Source organism: Ovis canadensis, chromosome 17, assembly GCF_042477335.2.
Source record: "Ovis canadensis isolate MfBH-ARS-UI-01 breed Bighorn chromosome 17, ARS-UI_OviCan_v2, whole genome shotgun sequence".
Classification (NCBI taxonomy): domain Eukaryota; kingdom Metazoa; phylum Chordata; class Mammalia; order Artiodactyla; family Bovidae; genus Ovis; species Ovis canadensis.
The window spans coordinates 54,007,481-54,031,370 of NC_091261.1; the positions used below are offsets into that span (position 1 = coordinate 54,007,481).

Here is a 23,890-nt window from a genome sequence, read left to right on the forward strand (position 1 = left end):
TAATAAGATTAGAAACAGTCTAATATCTCTAGACTGTATTTGAAAGCAAGGATTACATCATACACATTTTGGGGAAAGCTTTCCAATTCAACATGGGTTTCCTTTGTGAAAAAAAGGAGATGAAAAAGAAAGATAGAGCACAGGAAACTATACTCAGTATTTTATAATAACTTGTAAGAAAAAAAGTATCTGAAAATGAATATATACATACACACATTATATATATATATGTATAAATGAACTACTGTGCTATACACCTGAAATCAACATGAGACTATAAATCAACTATACTGCAATTTAAAAATGCTAAAAAAGAAAAGAAAAACCAAAATAAACAAAAACTAATACATAAAACATGGAAGTCCTGCCACTCTTTATTCTCAATTGCTATTTGGAGGTGATTCTATGCACTTGTTTTTTATTATTTTTTATTGGAATATAAATGATCTTGTTTGCAAAGCAGAAACAGACAGATGTAGAAAATGAATGCATGAATACCAAGGGGGAAAAAGAGGGTGGAAATAATTGGGAAATTGGGATTGACCTATATACACTATTGATAGTATGCATAAAATAGATAACTAATGAAAACCTATTGTACAGCACAGGGAACTCTACTCAGTGCTCTGTGGTGACCTAAATGGAAAGGAAATCCAAAAAAGAGGGGATAGATGTATATGTATAGTTAATTTACTTTGCTGTACAGTAGAAACTAACATATCATAAACTTTCTATCCTCATTACTCAAACACTTGACTATGCTCCTTAAAAATAAGCTTAAGTAGAATTGAAAGAGACACATGTACCCCAACGTTCATCGCAGCACTGTTTATAATAGCCAGGACATGGAAACAACCTAGATGTCCATCAGCAGATGAATGGATAAGAAAGCTGTGGTACATATACACAATGGAGTATTACTCAGCCATTAAAAAGAATTCATTTGAATCAGTTCTGATGAGATGGATGAAACTGGAGCCAGTTATACAGAGTGAAGTAAGCCAGAAAGAAAAACACCAATATAGTATACTAACACATATATATGGAATTTAGGAAGATGGCAATGACGACCCTGTATGCAAGACAGGAAAAAAGACACAGATGTGTATAACGGACTTTTGGACTCAGAGGGAGAGGGAGAGGGTGGGATGATTTGGGAGAATGGGAATTCTAACATGTATACTATCATGTAAGAATTGAATCGCCAGTCCATGTCTGACATAGGGTGCAGCATGCTTGGGGCTGGTGCATGGGGATGACCCAGAGAGATGTTGTGGGGAGGGAGGTGGGAGTGGGGGTCATGTTTGGGAATGCATGTAAGAATTAAAGATTTTAAAATTAAAAAAATTAAAAAAATAAAAATAAAAATAAAAAATAAGCTTAAGTAGAGAATGGAAGAAGACTTGAGTCAATGAATGAAAAAAGTATGCTGCCCTGTATAGGTAAATCACATAAAAACATACCAAATATGTATGCATTCTTTACACAGGGGAGTCATCTTCCTGACAATCTTCTAGGGGAACTCACTCCAATACTTATCAACTAACAGAGCCATTAGTTTATTTCCAAATCTCATACCAAGATTCTGAACCCAGTAGTTTGAATCAATGTTAGTCTAGCCAGGGCCAATGGCAGGGTGACAGAAATGGTTATTAAATTACATATTTAGGGGCTTTGCTAATATATACATATATATATTAGATATATACACACATATATATACACATATATCCTGGCTTCATGTTTTCCTGAAACAATGATTGATATTTCTCATCACTTAGAAAGCATGGCTTCCAGAAAGGGCCATCTCAAAACTGAAAGGAAACCAATAAAACAGGATCTGAGGTAAATTCAGAAGTATCTCTGGCTTTTTTAAATGCAGTTATGATCTAGATCAGAGGGGCAAATGACAATCCGCAAGTCAAGTCCCACCCACTGCCAGTTTTTGCCACTTTGGGATCTAAGAATGGCTTTTACATTTTTTAATGGCTACATTTTAAAGATGATGTACATAATATCTTCAAAATTTACTCTCAGCCTGCAACACTTGTAATATTTACTATCTAGCCCTTTAAGATTGGAGAAGGAAATGGCAACCCACTCCAGCATTCTTGCCTGGAGAATCCCAGGGACAGCAGAGCCTGGTGGGCTGCCCTCTATGGGGCCGCACAGAGTCGGACATGACTGAAGCGACTTAGCAGCAGCAGCAGCAGCAGCCCTTTAAGAGAAAGTTTGCTGACCCTCAGTCTTGACAATCTTTCTTTTTCTTTAACAGGATTGGGTGGTGGATTCATGTTGATGTATGGCAAAACCAATACAGTAGTGTAAAGTAAAATAAAAAAAATAAAAAAATAAACAGTGGAATTTAAAACTCTTGTGAAATGGTTATATTGTTGGTAAGAGTGTAAGTGGATAGGGAGTTTATAATGAAGCATTTCTGGCTCTTACCATTTAGGATTTTCTGTCTGGAATCTGTTACTTTGGATTTTACTTGTCATTAAATGTTTGGCATCCTTTCTGAAGGAGTATGGATGGCCATTTCCTCCTAAACCAAAAGAGTATGATATGAAATTTTATAAACATCAATTTAGATAGCTTTTCACAGTGCAAAAAGGGAGCTAGAGGAGTTTGATATTTACTGAGATGAAAAAAAAATGTTTTTCATATATTCAGTTTTCATTAAAAGGTACAACTGAAAGTATCTTGGACCCATGACTACAGAGATCCTCCCTGGAGTAGGTGGTGAGGTCAGAGAACTCGGAATCTCCCAGGGAGCATTTCAAAGTTAAACCCTGCCAAAGTCTTCCATCCTGGCCCAGGCAGTGAGGATCTCTGAGGCTCTAAGCAAATACTCTTCCAGGGATCCCTCAGGGGTCCCAACAGTGAACTGTTCTAAGGCCCTCCATGCAGAAAAGTCAGCAAGGTTCTCTCATCCAGATACTAAATTGTATCCAAAACAAAATGGGCTCTATCAAGGGGGATGCTGAAACCAAAAAAAAAAAAAAAAGTCTAACTTAATACCTGAATCGCAAACACTAGTAAAACTAATAGCATTTCTCTTGCACGGGCACATAATCCTTGAAAAAGATTCATATGATTTGCTTCATTTTACCAGAAAAAAAAAAGTTTCATCTGATTTAAATTATTAGCACTTAAACAGATGAAGAATACTGTTTGATGCAACTTAAAAATAAATTCATGAGTTAGAAGATATTTATGTTTAACTAAAATTAATACATTTGTAAGAAGAATGCAACAACATTCTTAGTGTGATTTGGCAGAGTTAAGGTTTCACATCAAGGGAATTTGTAAATCGTTAGATATTTCTGACCACCTCTGTGGAAAATATGACCAGTATAAATGAAGCACTTGATAATTTCATTTTTAAATTTCCTACACTTTTCTCCATGAGGTACAAATTTTCACTTCTGTATTTGACATCATCAAAATCTATGATGGGGAAGACACATGTTCTAAATCCAATTATGCATGACCGTTTAACCACAAGAGCCATCCTGTGCTCTGAAAATTCTGAATATGTTCATTGTCATCACACATCCACTAGGAAATTTGGGAATTTCTGTCCTATGGATGAGAAATTACCACATGGTTGGTATACATGATGCCTTCATAAATTCACAAAGAAAATGACTTTAAAGTAGTCTTATACATAGGTTACATTGTGAAAAATCTTTCTCTTGATCCCTGCCTCTCTGTAACTATCTGCCAAGCAAAATAAAAATTATGAAGGTATTAATAAGGTAGATAGAGAGTTCAAGTCCCAAAGTAAGCTTTCGTGCCTAGATTCTTATTTGATTGACCCCCATAATCACAAAACCCCTACTTCTCTTTATAGCATGCGGATGTACTCCGTGGTAACATAAACTGCTCAGGGAACATGAAATAATGCTCAAGGATACTGACTCAAGGGAAGGAGAAGTTGCAGTCTACTGCTCTATATTTAATTCTGGTAATTTCCATGGAAACAGATCTGTGTAAGAAATCACTGTGGTGGAACTTCATAATAGAGCCTGTTAGACTTCACTGCCACTAACTGTAATATATTTAGGAAAAAAACATAATGAAAGTATCACCTACTTGATACAATAAAATGAAATCAGTGAGCACAGGGAAAGACAGTAAATAATAACAGTGTGTTCTCTGTCCACCCGGGTACCAGTCTCTGTCCCTCTAACAGTTACAGTGTTGTCCCAAAATGCAAGTCCACATAATGGTGGCTTTTAATGTGGCTGCTCGGTTGTGGTCAACCGTACAAGTGAAAAGCAAATTCTACCACAGTGAGAGAGGGAAAAAGATCTCTGTTGGACTGAAATGCTCAAGGTGTTCAGAGAGCTGGTGACCGTCACTGCAGCAGGTTGAAACCCCCAGTGGCTGCGGTATTTCCATTCACATCCCAAGCACTGGGCTCACAGCTCCAGACGAAAACTAGGATACCCTCCTGCCTCACCACAGTAATAGAAACCAAAAATAAACGGGGCGGGGGATTCACTTTATTTCAGACGAATAAACGAGGTCGATTCACAGTTGCTCGATAGGAAGTCTCAAAGTAAGTTTCAGCAGACCGAAAAGGCTTCCCTATTTATCTATCGTACAAGTCTGCAAAGTGTGTGAACGACCAGCAAGCCGTCTTCATTCGTTCCTGCGGAGGCCTCTGCGGTCCCCGGGGCCCCTGCGCGTGGGAGCCTCCCGGGCTCGGAGCCTGGGAGCCGCCCAGAGCGCGGGCAGCGCGTTCCCACGCTCGGCCGGGTTGAGAGGCCGCGGTGACCCTGGGGATCCTTCCCCCAGGGCCGCCCCGCCCCACCCCGCCACCCCCGGCCGGGCTCGGGAGCGTGGGAGCGCGGCAGCGCCGAGGATGCGCGCCTCGGGCAGGAAGTGGGGGCGCGGCGGGGCGCGGCGGGGCGCGGGGACCCTACACTTACTTGATGTCTTCCCACACCTCAGGGCCGTAGTTGCGGATCACCAGCAGCTCCAGCGCGTGATTCACGAATCCATACTGCGGGACAGGAAGACCCGAGCGTCAGGGACCGGCTGCGGTGGGAAGGGGATTGGGGGCCAGGCCGCCGCAGCTGCTGCCACGGCGCCAGGGAACCCAGTACCCTGCCCCCTGCTTCCGCTCTATTTGGGGTCCAGGTGCTAAGGATGGGTAGTACAGGGGCGCACCTCCGCCCCATTCAGGGGCAGCTTGTCTCCGTCACTGTCCGCCCCATCCCCAGGCCACCCCCTCCCACGCTCACCTGTACCCGCGCCGAGGCAGGTTGCGCCCCAGGAGAGCCCGGCGGAGGGGGCGCGAGCCCGACGCCTCTCCGGCCGCAGCGCCCAGACCCACACACGCGGGCCGGCCCTGGCCCGGCGCCCCTGCGCCTCGGCCGCTCGTCCCCTTCCCGAGCTCGGGAAGGCGCGCGCCGTGCGGACACCCGGGAAGCCAGGCACCAACCGCCCCCGCAGCTAACCCCCGACGTTCCTGTCTCCCCGCTCTGGATGCAGGCGAAACGCAGGGCCGCCCCGCGGCCAGCGCTGCGCTCCCGGGGCCCCCAGCGCGCTTCCTCGGCGCTCGGCCGGTTCTCTCGGGCAGCCAGGCCCCGCTGGCGGGAGGCGCGGTCCGAGCGACCGAGACCACTCACCATGGTGTCAGCGCCGGCTCGGCCGAGGGACCCAGGCGGCGGCGGCGACCCCGCACCCAGCCCGCGCCCCCGGCCCGGCGCGCCCTGATGGCCACCTCCCTGCAGCTACCGCAAACCGAGCCGAGGGGCTGCCACCGCCTCCCGGCTCCTGACCAATCGGCGGCCGCGGAGGGAATTCGGATGCTCCGGTGCCGCCGCGCTCCCGCGCCTGCCCGCCCCCGCCTCCGTGACGAGGATTGAGGCCGCAGCAGTGACGGTGGAGAGGCCGCAGCCGGGCTCGGGCACCGATTCTGGGGCGAGGAGAACGCAGATGCTGTCGTCTCACCAAATGTATTGTTACGCAAAGATATGCCCTCGGGGAAGCACATACTAAGGAGGGGTGTGTGTGTGTCGTTTGCAACGCGTGTGTGTGTCGTTTGCAACGTGTGTGTGTGCGTGTGTCGTTTGCAACGCACAAGCCTTAAAAGGAATATGCCCTCGTGGTCGGCATCCTCCTCCTTTTTATCATCTTGCTGCAGATGAACATTTCCTTTGTGGCTTGTTCCCTCAACAGTTTATGGCAAGCTGAAAGCTAATAATACTCCCCTTAGCACATTTCACTTTTCGTCAATGAGACGAGCTGAGTGAGCCAACTAAAATTGTCAGTACTATTGTTTGGGTGAGCGCCTGTCTAAATCAGCTCTGCCGCTCTCTCAACTGCCTGCCAGGTCCAGGGGCTCCATCCTGATGGAACACCTGATCCCCGCTGCACAGCGGGGAGCCGCGACTCAGAGAGTCCGAAGTTGGCCGGTCATAATTTGGCTTCTGTTGCTGTTTCTCAGAGGGAACTGCTGAACTGGAAAAGGCCCAGTACCGAAGGAACAGACTTTTAATTATATAGCTCGTCATCTCCTTTCTTCCAGGTACTTGGGTTGGTTAATGCCCTGAGCCCCACTGCAGGGAAAAGATGAGCCAGCAGGAACGGTCTGCTGATGAGAACTCTGTGCCGGAAGTGCATAGACGTGGTTGACTGGGGTTAGATCAAGAGTGGGGAAGGAAAGGCAAGCCTTGCTTCCAGTCACCAGTGTCAGTGGAGCCAAGAAGCCAGGATGAGATTCTATGATGAGAAAAGAGAAAAATGTCACAGCAATAAAAGTTGTACTGGTTTCTGTTACCAGAGGCCTATGTTGAAACATAATACAGAAATACTAAACAGCAAACAAGACGAAGAATAACCTGTAAAATACTCACTTCTATTACTAATGGTGGAATTTTTATAAATCAGAGGCTTTCATACATATAAGCTTTCATATAATTATTAAAATGTTGAACCGTTTTTTAATATTAATTTTTAACCATTAAAATAGACCACTACTCCATACGATCATGAAAAAGTTAGATACATAATGACACAGAAAGATGCACTGCTGAATAAACAAGCGACATGTATGTGATCACCTTCAATTTTTGTATATAAAATCTTTGTATAGAGTAAGGTGCAATTTGTATAAGAGCACACATATTGATATAAAGGTAACTTCCTGGGAAAATGCATAGAAAAGCTTTGCAATGTCTATCATCAGTTATTAGAACCAGTGGTTGGAGGAAAAAAGATTTTAACTTTTTGTATCATGACCTTCTGTACCTTTTTATTTTTTCTATGCAGATATAGTACTTTTTTAAAATTTTTACTGTAGTGTAGTTGATGTACAGTATTGTGTTAGTTTCAGGTGTACAGCAAAGTGAATCTGTTATACATATATCCACTCTTTTTTAAGATTCTTTTCCTAAACAGGCCATTGCAAAATATTGAGCAGACTTCCCTGTGCGATACAGTAGGTCCTTAACAGTTGTCTATTTTATATGTCGTAGTGTGTATATGGAGAAGGCAATGGCACCCACTCCAGTACTCTTGCTTGGAAAATCCCATGAACTGAGGAGCCTGGTGGGCTGCAGTTCATGGGGTCACTAAGAGTCAGACATGACTGAGCGACTTCACTTTCATGCATAGGAGAAGGAAATGGCAACCCACTACAGTCCTCTTGCCTGGAGAATCCCTTGGACGGAGGAGCCTGGTAGGCTATAGTACATAGGGTCACAAAGAGTCAGACATGACTGAAGCAACTTAACACACATACGTGCACACAGTACTCCGTGATATATATATATATATATATATATATATATATATAATCTGTGAGATATACATATATATATATATATATATATCTCACATCTTCTTTATCCATTCCTTTGTTGATGGACATTTAGGTTGCTTCCATGTCCTGACTATTATAAACAGTGCTGCAGTGAATATTGGAGTGCATTTGTCTTTTCAAATTATGGAGAAAAAAAGTCTCTTCAATAAGTGATGCTGGGAAAGCTGGATAGCCACATGTAAAAAAGTGAAATTAGGACACTCCTTAACACCAGACACAAAAATAAACTCTAAATGGATTAAAAACTTAAATGTAAGGTTCTTAGAGAAAAATATAGGCAGAACAATCTTTGACATAAATTGCAGCAAGATTCTCTTTGACTCACCTCCTAGTGTAATGAAAATAAAAAGAAAATAACCAAATGAGACCTAATTCAGCTTAAAAGCTTTTGTACAGCAAAGGAAATCATAAGCAAAATGAAGACAATCCTCAGAATGGGAGAAAATATTTGCAAACAAAGCAACTGACAAGGAATTAGTCTCCAAATGTACAAACAGCTCATTCAGCTCAATATCCAAAAAACAAACAGCCCCATCAAAAAATGGGCAGAATATCTAAATACGCATAAGAAGATGTATAGATGGCCAAAAAGCACATGAAAATTGCTCAATATCACTAATTACTAGAGAAATACAAATCAAAACTACAATGAGGTACCACTTCACACGGTCAGAATGGCCATTCTCAAAGTATGCAGATGTAATATTTTTGTAACTTGTTAAAAAGACTTTTTGTTATCTCTCAACCTGTCTTCTTCTGAACAACAGTTGTGTCTCAGTCCAGAGCGTGCTGCAGTGCAGTGGGCTATACCTTAGACTTTGCAAGTAAAAGGGAGAGAATATAGCACTGTTGTGATGGAAAATGAGGGAAGTCCACCTAGACCAAAGATATGAGGAGAAGTGAGGGATGAGGACCCCTGCCAACTATTCTCTCTGAATTCACCCTGTAGCCTTCATGGCCCCATTTGCCAGTAAATTACAATGCTTTATATTCTGATTATCTTATACTCACCTGAGTGTAAAGGAAACCTTGCCAATGGTTGTTTGGCCCCCAAATAATACAGAGCACATGACGTTTAGGAAAAGGGAACCTCCCAGCCACGAGGGCCCCCAAAGGGGTTATAGGCTTTTGCGAGCACTTCCCCATTGTCACTGCTGTTGACAAAGGAGCAGAGCAGTCAGGTCACAAGAAGATTGTCCTGTGTTCTTGGAAACAATCTATTACTGCACTCCGGTCTGGACGGCCAAACTGAGAAGAACCAGCTACAGACGAAAAGGAGGCGCTTGGGGAATGCTTAGCCTGCCTGGAGTCAACATAAACTATTTGAGATCAACCTAATGCATGAAAAATAAATAAGCAAAAACGTAATATGTGGGCTTTCCAAAGTGTCAGCTGAAATGACTCACATTTTCAGCTAATAAAAATAAATGTGTTGGGTAAGTTAAACATTAAGCTATTGTAATCATTGTTCCCAAAGCTTTTCCAGTGATGGGAAGATACGTAATTGGGTTGGAGATAAAAAGAGGAAAGAAACCTTTGGGGGTTGTTCTCCTGTTTGTGCATTGTTTTTCAGAGCTTTGGTGTTTTGCCAGATTTTTTCTACCAGGGAATTAAGCCTTCTGTTTTTGGATCCTGTCGTGGAGCATCATGTGCTTTATTTTCAATGATTCCTTATACATTTTACTTGATACTCATATGCTTCTTTCATCTGCATGGCTCAGAGCTCAGTTGTTTGTTTCTTCATGAAGTTCCAGGTGCTCAGTGCTCGGTAATCACAGAGTAATCACCCCTCCCATGATTTTCGCTAATACAGTCACTCAGTACTTATAGAGAGAATGCAGAATTCTTATGAGCAAAGAGAAAAGTAAGTTCTGGATGACATGTTATTTGACGTGGTTCTGGATCAATGGAAAAAAGAGATTCAATAATTCGAATTCCTAAAGCAGTGACATTCAGATTTCCTTTTAATTTGCAAATTAACTGTAAGTTTAGTTACATGAAAAAGATATTTTGAATAGCAAAAGAAACACTTTCTGAAGTTACTTGTTTGTACCAAATTCGTTGCAATATTTATTGTGCCATCGAAATTTATAAACAAAAAAATGCAAACACACATACATATATATTTGAATATATATGCATTTATATATAATGTATATATACATTATATAAATATGTATGCTATGTATAAAATATATATGTAATACTTGAACTTCATAAATAAATGGAAAGAAATTAAAAGAGAATTTAAAGTGATACATCCTGCTGATGTTATAATAATTTAAAACTTTAAGATAAATGAACTCATCACCTATATTTGGAATATGTATAATTAAATAAAATACATTTTATTCCTGAGGAAACTTATGAACACCAGATTCAGCTCTCATGTTATGCTTCTGGAGTCAGGTTAAAATAAAAAGTAACTGGTCTTACCTTGGCCACAGTCCACACTTATAGACTTTTTAAATAAAAATAGATTTACCATTAATACGTCAAAGATTCAGCTACTTTGAGGTTTGAAACATATTTTAAAGGCCATTTAGTAAAAACTTTCTTTTTCTATATCAGGAAACCTCTAAGCTCTTTGCTTTGTTGGGGAACAATGAAAATTTTAAGTCTCAGCCTTTTAAGAAGTAATAATTAGTAAAGTCATGAATTATTGTTCTCAGAAGCCCTGGAAGATTTAAAATTCTCTTGAAGCCAGAGCTAAATATACTTTCCTCTCTCACCCACCCAGAGATGGTTGAAACCTTGTGCTTAAGTTCAATGTGTCTATTTCTAAACAGCATTTAGAAGCCTCTCAATTCTGTGCTGAAGTTTCTAGTCTGTGTTTGGTTACATACTGAATATTAATGATACAAAAGGAAATAGGGGAGAATGAGAGCTGCAGATTCAATTGTTTGAATACCACACTTTTTATCTTTTCTTAATTGAAAAAGCAAAGAACAAAGTCAGCTATGGGAACAGTATAGTGTATTGTACCATTAGTTGTACCAATTCTTTAGTCAGATTGCCTATTTCTCACCATTTAGTAGAGGAGCGACATTGAACAGGTCACTTAATTTTTTGAGCTACAGTTTTCTCACTTATCAAATGGGGAAAATACAGATAAATACACTCCAGTGCTACAAAGACAAAAATATCACCTGCCTCGCAGGTTTGTTGTGAACAGCAAATGGCTTAACCCAAGTCTGATGCTTCGGGCAGTGAAAGCCTCTAAAGTAACAAAACTTCTAGTGTCCACCTTACAGAAATGCAGTGTGTCCAACTGGTAGCAAATGTGCAGTGAAAAGAATTGAAACCTGGCAGTCTGACAATCGGATCAACCTTGGCGGTTTTCTGCTTGGTAAGTAACCTGGGGTTTCCAATACCCCACTTTATAATCATGACAACAGTGCCTGGCCCACTTTCCTCAGCTAAGGTGCCAGGGGAATCAAAGGAGACCTATTTGAAAGCATCTCACAAACTTTAAAGACCGGTCCAACTTTGCTCTTTACTGTTCGAGATCAGTGAGTGAATAAGCTCCAGACAAGTGGGAGCTTTGAATGACAAGTAACAATCTGATCATCATTTGCTGTGTCTACCTTTCACCTTTCAAATTCTATTATTTTCTCATTTGCTAAAAATAATATCCAAACCTAACTAAAAGATAAATAATATATGAATTTTCTAACAAATATGAGTTTAAAATAATGAAAATGAAGCAAATTATCCATTTATATGGAGCATAAGCTGTTTTTCCTGAATGAGTGTTTTATTACAAACAAAAAAAGTTGAAATTATCCTATGCTGATGTGATAAAATCTTTCCCATTCTCATTCAGTTTGGTTCAGACTCTCAGTCGTGTCTGATGGTTGTCAAAAGGGAGAGATAGAGGAGAAGGATGGATTGAGAGTTTGGGGTTAGCAGATTCAAGCTGTTATATATAGAATGAATAAGCAAGGTCCTACTGTATAGCACAGTTCAATTCAGTCAATCAGTCATGTCCGACTCTTTGTGACTCCATGGACTGCCACATGCCAGGCTTCCCTGCCCATCACCAACTTCCAGAGCTTGCTCAAATTCAAGTCCATCAAGTTGGTGGTGCCATCCAACCATCTCATCCTCTGTTGTCCCCTTCTCTTCTTGCCTTCAATCTTTCTAAGCATCAGGGTCTTTTCCAATAAGTCAGCTCTTTACATCAGATGGCCAAAGTACTGGAGCTTCAGCTTTAGCATCAGTCCTTCCACTGAATATTTAGGACTGATTTCCTTTGGGCTTGACTGGTTTCATCTCCTTGCTGTCCAAGGGACTCTCAACAGTCTTCTCCAACACCACAGTTCAAAAGCATCAATTCTTCAGCGTTCAGCTTTCTTTATAATCCAGCTCTCACATCCATACATGACTACTGGAAAAACCATAGTTTTGGCTTTTGTTTTAATTGTTTGTTTTATATTAGAGTATAGCCAATGTGGTGTTGGAGAAGACTGTTGAGAGTTCCTTGGACTGCAAGGAGATCCAATCAGTCCATTCTGAAGGAGATCAGCCCTGGATTTCTTTGGAAGGAATGATGCTAAAGCTGAAACTCCAGTACTTTGGCCACCTCATGCGAAGAGTTGACTCCTTGGAAAAGACTCTGATGCTGGGAAGGATTGGGGGCAGAGGAGAAGGGGACAACAGAGGATGAGATGGCTGGATGGCATCACTGACTTGATGGACGTGAGTCTGAGTGAACTCTGGGAGTTGGTGATGGACAGGGAGGCCTGGCGTGCTGCGATTCATGGTGTCGCAAAGAGTCAGACACGACTGAGCAACTGAACTGAACTGAACTGAACTGAACTGAACTGATAGCCAATTAACAATGTTGTGATTGTTTCAGGTGGACAGCAAAGGGACTCAGCCATACATATACATGTATGCTTTCTCCGCTAAAACTTCCTTCCCATTCAGGCTGCCATGTAACATTGAGCAGAGTTCCCTGGGCTATGTAGGTCCTTATTGGTTATCCATTTTAGATATAGCAGTGTGTACATGTCCATCCCAAACCCTCTAATTATCCCTTCCCCCATCCTTCCCCCATAATTTTCATTGGCTTTTGAAGCAAAATAATTGCACTGAATGTACTCTGTAGTATGTCCCTCAAACATATGTATTTATTAAAATGGCATTTAGAATGCATTTTAAAGGATCCTTCCTCCACATGATAAAAAATATCAAGCCAAAACGTAGAAACAAAAAGCCCTAAACTGGTTTAACCAGATTCAAAGGGCCCTTAGTGGTGCTTCACTTGAGAAGCATCAATACCCCTATTGAAAAAACTGGAGTGTGAAACAATATTTGTTCCACTGAAATGAGTCTAATGCTCTTTAGTTTTAAAAAAAATGCTTTACCTTTAAATAGCCTTTGCAGTTGACCAAGTACTTTCACTCACATTACTTCCTGTTCTTGATCTTGTGATCTGTAAGGTTTTGGTTTGCTCATTTCGGATGTGAGAACCTGAGGCCTGAGGAGAGAGGGGCTCACAAGCTGATGAGGGGCAACCCTTGACCACAGTCCATACCTTATGATGTAGCTCTCTTCCATCATGTGTCTAAAGAACTAGCAGGTGGTGTTTGTTTATTATATTATCTGATAGAGTAGATAAGAATCCAAAGAGATGTCACCTGTAGCATCTGCTGCACTGTGGGGAAGAGGCCACTGCCTGCCCCACCTCCCCCCACAACTTGATAGTTGTGTGGTGGTGGTGGTGGTGGTTTAGTTGCTAAGTCACATCTGACTCTTGTGACCCCATGAACTGTAGCCCACCAGGCTCCTCTATCCATGGGATTCTCCAGGCAAAACACCGGAGTGGGTTGGCATTTCCTTCTCCATGATAGCTGTGTACATTGGGGCAATTCACACCATTTTCCTTCATTTTTTTGGTCTGTAAAATGAAGACTTTATAAATAGTAATTCTATATTAATACCTTCTGTAAGATTTTGATCCAGATGTTCAAGCTGGTTTTAGAAAAGGCAGAGGAACCAGAGATCAAATTGCCATCATCTGCTGGATCATCGAAAAAGCAAGAGAGTTCCAGAAAAACATCTATTTCTGCTTTATTGACTATGCCAAAGCCCTCAACTGTGTGGATCACAACAAACTGTGGAAAATTCTGAAAGAGATAGGAATACCAGACCACCTGACCTGCCTCTTGAGAAACCTATATGAAGATCAGGAAGCAACAGTTAGAACTGGACATAGAACAACAGACTGGTTCCAAATAGGAAAAGGAGTACATCAAGGCTGTATATTGTCACCCTGCTTATTTAGCTTCTATGCAGAGCACATCATGAGAAATGCTGGGCTGGGTGAAGCACAAGCTGGAATCAAGATTGCCGGGAAAAATATCAAAAACCTCAGATATGCAGAGGACACCACCCTTATGGCAGAAAGTGAAGAAGAACTAAAGAGCCTCTTGGTGAAAGTGAAAGAGGAGAGTGAAAAAGTTGGCTTAAAAATCAACATTCAGAAAACTAAGATCATGGCATCTGGTCCTATCACTTCATGGCAAATAGATGGGGAAACAATGGAAATAGTGGCTCACTTTATTTTGGGGGGGCTTCAAAATCACTGCAGATGGTGACTGCAGCCATGAAATTAAAAGACACTTACTCATTGGAAGGAAAGTTATGACCAACCTAGACAGCATATGAAAAAGCAGAGACATTACTTTGCCAACAAAGGTCCATCTAGTCAAAGCTATGGTTTTTCCAGTAGTCATGTATAGATGTGAGAGTTGGACTGTGAAGAAGGCTGAGCACCGAAGAATTGATGCTTTTGAACTGTGGTGTTGGAGAAGACTCTTGAGAGTCCCTTGGACTGCAAGGAGATCCAACCAGTCCATCTTAAGGGAAGTCAGTCCTGAATATTCATTGGAAGGACTGATGTTGTAGCTGAAACTCCAATACTCTGGCCACCTGATGTGAAAAACACCCTGATGCTGGGAATGATTGAAGGTGGGAGAAGGGGACGACAGAGGATGAGACAGTTGGATGGCATCACTGACTCAATGGACATGAGTTTGAGTAAACTCCGGGATTTGGTGATGTATAGGGAGGCCTGGTGTGCTGCAGTCCATTGGGTTGCAAAGAGTCAGACATGACTGAGTGACTGAACTGAATTGAAGATTTTGATAAGGATTGAATGAGTCAACATATATGCATGTATTTTAGATATAGTACAATTTAATTACACATTGGAATTGCTGTCTTTTTTACATGATTCTGTGACAGGCTGGGACCTGGGACCTGGGATCCTTCACTGCAGTGCTTGCACCTGGACAAATATCTCCCAGAACAACAAAATACAAAGAAACATTAAGGGACTGAAAATAACTGCCTGCATGCAGCAGTTGGGACAAATTATGGACAAAAGATACATTAAGACCAAAACCAAACTTTCACTTCTGAAGAGCAAAGAGCAAATGCAGGGTGCTATGCATGCCCTCTGCACTCAATACCACAAACGAGGTGGGGAGACCACTAAGCCACCCCGCCAGTCCCACCCATGAACACACTCCTACTCTCATCCCATATAAGGAACCAGCCCGCCTGGCACCAGCCCCAGGAGTAAGCAAAGGAACCTGTTACTTGTTCTCACTCCCTCCTGCTGCAACATGGGCCCCCATAAAGCCTTGCCTGAATTTCTTGTCTGACCTCTGATCAATTTCTAGTGATTAAAAAAGCCAGGTGGCGCTAGTGGTAAAGAACATGCCTGCCAATGCAGGAGACATAAGAGACATGGGTTCAATCCCTAGGTCAGGAATATCCCCTGGAGGAGGGCATGGCAACCACTCCAGTATTCTTGCCTGGGAAACCCCATAGACAGAGGAGCCTGATAGGCTACCACGCATAGGGTCAAAGAGTTGAACACAGCTGAAGCGACAGCACACACATGAAGCTAAGAACTTTGGTCAGTAACAATTTTCTGTCTGAATTATATGAATTTTGATCATTCTTCTTGTAAGGAGATGCCATGAAGGGGATGAGAGAATGGGATTCATAGAGCTTCTGGCCTTTGGTCTTACTGTGGACAGCTTACTAAACCTCTCAAAGTAAGACAGTCATGGAGAGGAAATGTATAATGTATGTAAAGACATATTTTGGTGCTTGACACAGGTAAATACTCCCTGAATGTGAACTTCATGATCCATTTAAGGAATGTCTTTCTACATATGTAATGTAAACACTCCATGTCCACATGTGCTGTATTTGAGATAAAGCTTACATCCCACGCTGGCATTGTAGAAAACTGGCATTATAGAAAAAGCCATGGTTTCCGCATCCTTCCCCTTATTGTCAATCCAGCCGCGCAGATAGGAGCCAACATAAGCAGAATGAAGCAGCTCTAGCCTGATGCCAATCTATTATCCTAAGTGAATGAAATTCAAGCCACCCTGGGGTATGTTTTTATGTACTATCCACCAAAATAATGGGCATTCACTTTATCAAGCTGCTTTGTTTCTTTCTTCTTGGATGTTGTTGCTTTCATTTTCATCCCTGCCAAGAAACCAATTTTAAAAAAAGACCACAAACAATTGGCCATATTTTCCAAGGCTGTGCAAACTACATTTTTGGCTTGCTACAGAAGTCTGTGGTTTTTCCAATCTAATCTAGGTAAAGATGATTTTAGAGAAACCAAGAGTTTTCTCACATTAGAAAAAAAATGGCATAGTAGTGTGGACTGTGAGGTGGGGAGTCCTGGGTTATGATGTGGTCCTTCCTGCATCTGCAGCATCTGCTGTGCTGTGAGGGAAAGACCACTGCCTCTCTGTCTTCCCCCACTCCAAGGCATCTGTGTCCTCATCTCAGAGCCTGGGAATATGTCATCTTACCTGACCACAGGGGCTTCGCACACTAAGTCAAGAATACTGATATGGGGAGAGGACCCCGGATTTTCTGAGTGGGTCCAGTGTCTTCTAAGCAGAGGCAGGGGGGATCAGAGGCAGGGAAGCTGGGAGAGCAGAAGCAGAGGTCAAAGGTGTTGATGGCAGTCCTGTCACCTGGTATATCTGTCTCTTCCCCCTGTTGGCTGTGCTCTGTGTGGTTCACACACATCCCACTGATGTACCTGATACAAGATATAGGACCCCCCCACTTCAGTGGACAACCACACCCTTCTCTGAAGGAAGGGTGTTTCCCCAGGATTATAATGGATCTTGGTCTGTGCATCTCAAAATGCTGCACTACAAGCCACAGAAGTTATGCTGACTTAAAAGGAAAAGAAACATAGGAATATTGGATAACCCACAGAATCATGAGGAACACTGTGAAAATGGCGGAGGAGATGCAATTTATGTGTGAATGAGTGAGTGAGTGAAAGCCGCTCAGTGGTGTCCGACTCTTTGTGACTCTGTGGACTGTAGCCCACCAGGCTCTCCTCCGTTCATGAGATTCTCAAGGCAAGAATACTGGAGTGGGTTGCATTCCCTTCTCCAGGGCAATTTATGTGTAATTCTACTCATTTCCTCCAAGAAAAGTGACCCAAAAGAGTTAGTTGTGTTGCATCGGTTACATAAGTATGTGAATTTGGTGGGGGGAGGGGGTGACTTCTTTCAAGACATAACCTTATTTAATATTGGGGTCTCTTTGTGTTGCTAAGTGCATTACAGCATCTACAGTATTTTCCTGCCTATCTTTCTACAGTTAGAAACCCTCCTTCCATCACCATCAAAATCCTTGTCTGTTTCCCAACACTAATTTTTTTTCTTTTTTTCTCATCACATTTGAACATCAGGAATATGTAAAGGGAGGTGGTTCATCCCAGGAGTTGAGAATGTGGTCTGAGAATAAGCCAGCGGTGAAGCTCGGAGGCTGGGAAAAAAGAAGAGGAGAATCAGATGAAACTCTTCATCTTAGAGGCAGAGAAAAAACCCAAAGGAAATGAGTCACATTTCAGAGATGAGCCTGGGAATACAAATCAAAACTGTGATTTATCACGGATTGTGCTGAAGATACTGATTGTACAACTGAGCACAAATGCAGGAAAACCCCAGCGGGCCCCTGGGCTGGCATTTCTAGACTGATTCTCCTTCTTCATTTTTGGTTTGTGGCTGAGTGGCCTCTCTATGGCACAGATTCTTAGTGACTGTCATTTTCTGTTCCTGATGGTGCATGGTCCACCATGGACAGTCTATTTCATTTGCTCTAGACTCAGGGGGCTGGAGCAGGAATATCAACTCTCTAACCTATCTAGCCTGGGAGATGGGCCCAGGAAGCTTGAGGTTCTTTTCACTTCTGTGAGTGTGGCTGTGGTCCAAGAAGTAGGGAGCTGTGGGTTTCAACGCTTACCTAGCAATCCACACGGCTGTAGCAGTGTCTGCAGTTAGCAGACTCTGCCATCCAGTGGGGAAACATTAACAGAGTTACCCAGCCTTTCGAAGGGGACTAGAGTAGGCTCCTGGAATTGAAAACTCTGATTAAAACCTCTTGAGGCATTTTTTACAGTGCAGCTTTCTGGGCCTTGACCCTATCATTCTAATTGATGAGTCTGTGGTGGTTTGCAGGAATCTGCAACTTTAACAAGCACCCCCTTCCTCCACTGATTCTACAAAAGGGGGTCCACGTTCAGACACCCCTGTCCAGTCCCCAGGGTAAGTCACATGCTCAGCCCTCCCAGCTCCCCTCCCTTGCTGTCCAGGTTGGAAAATGAACAACAGGAACTCCAGGTGGAAAACTTCAAGAGGTTCTCAAAGCAGACTGCAGCAGCTACAAGGAAGTTCTGCACAGATGACGTCCAGCCCTGGCAGTAATGAGCTTCTGTTAGCAGTCCCTTGGCAGTGTTCTTAGTGCACTTAGTCCCTGCTCTTAGTGCAAAATCCATCTGGGAAGACGCCGCCTTCCATGTGCAGCTGGCAGGTGGGAAGCCCCCAGCAGGCAAGCCCTGATTGTCCAGAGCATCTGGTTACGAGAGACCGCACCCCTCCGGGGTCCCTTTACAACCTGTACTGCAGCAGGTGGACGTGACTGTACACAGCCTGTCCGTGAGAGATGTTTCCTGCCTTTGCAAGGTGATGACAAGCTCTTTGTTTGGTTATGTCCTCCCGAGGGTGCCCTACCCCCAAACTGGGAACCACCAGGCTTATAATAGATGTGTTTCATCTCTCCCTAGAGGGTTCTGGGCTCTGGTCCAGTAGGTTCCAGAGATGATGGACACAGTCCAGAGAGCACCATCTGTGGTTGTCCTAACTCGGAAGAGGCAAAGGGACATCCGACTCCCTTTGGGGAGGATCTGGTGGGTTTTGCCACATCATGATTCTCCCCCACTGTCTCCTACTCCCAAGGTTACACTGCTTCTGGCAGCATGGATGATGAGCCTGATCTGGGCAAATCACTCAATTTCCTGGTTCTTTGGAACTTCCAGATACTATGTGGTGCGGGGTGTGGACAGGTACTGCCTGGTACCCTGGGGGGCCACAGTGAATGCTTGTGCCAGAGCTCACACTGATTACCCAAGGACCCCGCTTCTTCCTAATGTCTCTTGCAGTGAGGCTGGCCACATCCTGGAGTTCCAGCCCCATAAGAGATGTGCTCACCTCCCAGCCTGGACATAACCCACCTCACGGACTTTCCCATTTTCATTCCCATCTCCTCGATGGGAGGAGGGGACCCTCTCCCCAGGGTACATCATGGAGGAGACAGCTTTGTCTGTCAGGCCCTGAATGACTGGTTATGTGAGAAATAAATTGCTCATGTGGGCACCAAAACTCAGAGTCTGTTTGAGGATTAGCTATGTTAACACAGTACCAGCTGGCAGCCTTGCAAATGGCTCACCCTAGTGATGCCACTATTTTCTGTGCCATATACAGCCTTCCCAGGGCAGGAAGCTGAAGAAACTATTTTCCCTGTACCCTGTCCATCCAAACGGAGTGGACCTGTGCTTTGCCCTCTTGTTAGGAATCCAGATTACAAACAAGATGGCTACTCCTTCTGTAAACAGAAAGCAAAGGTGTGAGTTGGAACTTTGTCTGGTCTTACAGTCATCAAGTAGATTACTCACAGTAATCAAGCTGTTGATACAAGTACCTGAGAACTGAACTCAGGGCTGTTAGAGCCTGTACTTCAGCTAGTTTTAGGATGCAAACTGGCCACCACCATGTCATCTCCAAGAGAGATACATGCAGCTATCTCCGACCAATATTATAGCAGAATTGTATCAAAGAAAACCTCACACGCTGGTAAAGCTCAAAATTCTCCAAGCCAGGCTTCAGCAATACGTGAACTGTGAACTTCCAGATGTTCAAGCTGGTTTTAGAAAAGGCAGAGGAACCAGAGATCAAATTGCCAACATCCGCTGGATCATCGAAAAAGCAAGAGAGTTCCAGAAAAACATCTATTTCTGCTTTATTGACTATGCCAAGCATTCAACTGTGTGGATCACAATAAACTGTGGGAAATTCTGAAAGAGATGGGAATACCAGACCACCTGACCTGCCTCTTGGGAAACCTATATGCAGGTCAGGAAGCAACAGTTAGAACTGGACATGGAACAACAGACTGGTTCCAAATAGGAAAAGGAGTACGTCAAGGCTGTATATTGTCACCCTGCTTATTTAGCTTCTATGCAGAGGACATCATGAGAAACGCTGGGCTGGAAGAAGAACAAGCTAGAATTCAGATTGCCAGGAGAAATGTCAATAACCTCAGATATGCAGATGACACCACCCTTATGGCAGAAAGTGAAGAAAAACTAAAAGGCCTCATGATGAAAGTGAAAGAGGAGAGTGAAAAAATTAGCTTAAAGCTCAACATTCAGAAAACGAAGATCATGGCATCTGGTCCCATCACTTCATGGCAAATAGATGGGGAAACAGTGGAAACAGTGTCAGACTTTATTTTGGAGGGGCTCCAAAATCACTGCAGATGGTGATTGCAGCCATAGAATTAAAAGACGCTTACTCTTTGGAAGAAAAGTTATGACCAACCTAGGTAGCATATTAAAAACAGAGACATTGCTTTGCCAACAAAGGTCTGTCTAGTCAAGGCTATGGTTTTTCCAGTAGTCATGTATGGATGTGAGAGTTGGACTGTGAAGAAAGCTGAGAGCCAAAGAATTGATGCTTTTGAACTGTGGTGTTGGAGAAGACTCTTGAGAGTCCCTTGGACTGCAAGGAGATCCAACCAGTCCATTCTAAAGATCAGTCCTGGGTGTTCTTTGGAAGGACTGATGCTAAAGCTGAAACTCTAATACTTCGGCCACCTCACGTGAAGAGTTGACTCATTGGAAAGGACTCTGATGCTGGGAGGGATTGTGGGAAGGAGGAGAAGGGGATGACAGAGGATGAGATGGTTGGATGGCATCATCGACTCGATGGACATGAGTTTGAGTGAACTCCGGGAGTTCGTGATGGACAGGGAGGCCTGGTGTGCTGCAGTTCATGGGGTTGCAAAGAGTCAGACACGACTGAGCGACTGAACTGAACTGAACTGAAACCTCACTTTATAGAACCTGTGTTCTTGACAACTACACACAGTTGTCAAGACCATGAATCAAGTCATATTTAGATGTAACAAGGGAAGAAATTTAATGCAAAAGTCCTATAGTTCATGGTAGGAATGCATTATATTTCATTGTCTTGAGAACTGAGTGTAGTTGTCAAGAACACAGGTTCTGTAAAGTGAGGTTTTCTTTGATACAATTCTGCCATAGTACTGGCCACAGATAGCTGTGTGTGTCTCTCTTGCAGATATAAGAGATGTGAGATCCCCTGGAGTAGAAAATGGCAATCCACTTCAGTATTCTTGCCTGGAAAATTCCATGGACAGAGGAGCCTGGTGGGCTACAGTCCATGGGGTCACAAAGAGTTGACTCTGACTGAGCGACTGAACACACACACATACACAATATGGGAGTCTCTAGAGGAAGACTTTTGACACAGTGAACAATCCTTTTATCATAATTTTCATAGAGCAGGTTTTGCTATACTAAAGAGGTATTCAAGAATCACAGCTCTAAAACCCACAGAGCTGAAGTGATGAGGCAGTTTGGGTAGGTTTGTTACCCAATCTGAGCTCATACTGTTGGTCACATGACAGGCCAATAAATCAAGAGACAAATTGTTGCAGTGAGGAATAGTGACTTTATTTGGAAAGCCAGCAAACCCAAGGAGGTGGTGGACTCATGTCCTAAGAAACATCTTAACCTAAGTTAGAATTCAGGCTTCTTTTATACTAAAATGGTAGGGGGTGTGGTTGGTTGTTGCAAACTTCTTGGTGTGGGAATCCCTTATTCTTGCAGCTGTTCCCTCTAGGTCAGATCACAGTGTTCCTGTAAACCTCCAACAATACAAATGCTATTCTTTGTTTTGCAACATTTAAAATAAAAGGGAGTGTTGGGAAATGCAGTGTACTGGTGAAGATTTATCAGCCCAAATGATACTGTTGTGACTCAGGGACCGACATTCTTTGATGGGACAGTGATGCCAAATGTACCGAAATTCCCTAGTGATAGCTTTGCTCTAGATTATTATGCAAAATAGAAATAAAATAGTCTGATTTTTTAAAGTTAGCATCCTATGCTAACCACATCCACCTTGCAAACCAACAAGTTAGCCTGCTGCCATCTCAAGAATGCTGATGGAAGACATGAGACTCCTGGGATAGTGGTGAGGACCACAGGTTCCTCACATCAATAGCAGTAGCCAGAGTGGCCAGTTACCCAAGTCCCAATTCTCACAGGGGGATACAAGGAGGGCCACACCATGGCTGTGCATGTAGTAAGCTGACTTATACGCAAGAGTCCTGGAGCTGAATCCTTTCTGCTAGATGGTCGGCATGCCTCCCTTTGCTTCAGAGGGAGGTGCTGTCTCTATTTCTAAGGCAGCTAACCATGTATACATCCCTGGAAAGACAGTGTGGACCAAAGGTAGTCAGAGACTCTGGTCATGAGATGGGCACAAATATGAGGGGACATAGAGAATTGTCTCCCAACAAAATCTACCCGTAGTTCTACACTATCCTGGCATTTGGTTTATTTTACAAATGTAGCACTTGGATTAATCTGATTGAAAACTGTGCCCTAATCTTTTCAGTTTGGCTTAAGCTTCAAGTTCATCTCAGTCATGTGCCCCCATGGACTGTAGCCCACCAGTCTCCTCTGTCCATGGGATTTCTCAGGCAAGAATATTGAAGTGGTTTGCCCTTTCCTCCTCCAGGGGATCTTCCCAACCCAGGGATCAAACCAGGGTCTCCTGCCTTGGTAGGCAAATTGTTTACCATCTGACTCCAAGTGGCAGTGAAACCACCCTGCAGGATTGACCCTAACCATGCCTGACCCCCAGGACTCTGGACCCAGCCAGCATTACAAGTCCATCAACCACCAGGCCTGTCTTACAGAGCCCAGCCCTCTTCAAACTGGTCCTGTTAGTGATGGCTCAGTCTCCACCACGACCTCAAGGAGAAAATCCAGGCAATTTTATCATCATTCCTAAGGTCCCTGAACACTGAGCTGAGTCTGAGTGCAGTGTCTTCAGGACCTGGGTGGTGTCTCTGACTTCAGCAGCCAAAGGCATCCATTCTGCACAAGAAAAGGCTAAGGAGCCACTACAGGAGAGAGTGGGAAGACAGGCAGTTGTGCAGGAGTTGCAGGAGCTGGAGCCAGGCCCTGCGGTGCTGATGGAATCAGTCAGTTTAAGGGAAACAGTGATTAGATCACAGTCAGGGTTGTCTGGCAGGAAATGGCAGGCCCAAGAATCAATACAATTTAAGGCATTTAAAACAGTTTGGAGGGCTGCACACACGGGGCCTGTTCCTTCATGAGAAAGGTTCTGGCATCTCTGGTGGACAAAGACCAAGAATATTCTTCCTCTGCTGATCTGTGGTCAAGGTGGCCCCTCCCTAGGGACCAGGATCATGGCCCCCTTCTACCATCATGAACCTATGACCTATTTCAATAGCTATGACTTCAGCCTTTTCCCAGTTCTCTCCTAATTTAGCCCATACCATTCATCTGGAAAACTCAGGTACAGGAAGGACAAAGGTATGTTTTTTAATAAAACTTAGAGACATGAGTTCTATTCCCCACTCAGGCCT

The 23,890-nt window shown here is 43.4% G+C and overlaps 1 protein-coding gene across 2 annotated transcripts in view; it reads right to left on the reverse strand.

The window, feature by feature from the left end:
* The window catches only part of GUCY1B1 (guanylate cyclase 1 soluble subunit beta 1), a 53,880-nt gene extending 47,872 nt beyond the window's left edge, over positions 1-6,008 (reverse strand). The window contains exons 1-3 of one of the 2 annotated variants that reach the window (XM_069557324.1): positions 5,643-6,008; positions 4,941-5,014; positions 2,449-2,545 (exon numbers count right to left, since the gene is read on the reverse strand). Coding sequence is in view for 1 of the 2 variants with exons in the window: in XM_069557323.1 (XP_069413424.1) it covers positions 4,941-5,014; positions 5,643-5,645 (77 nt within the window). In the remaining variant the exon portion in view is untranslated. The remainder of the gene's footprint in view (positions 1-2,448; positions 2,546-4,940; positions 5,015-5,642) is intronic. The other variant, XM_069557323.1, reaches the window with a different exon arrangement.
* Between the last annotated feature and the right edge of the window lie 17,882 nt (positions 6,009-23,890).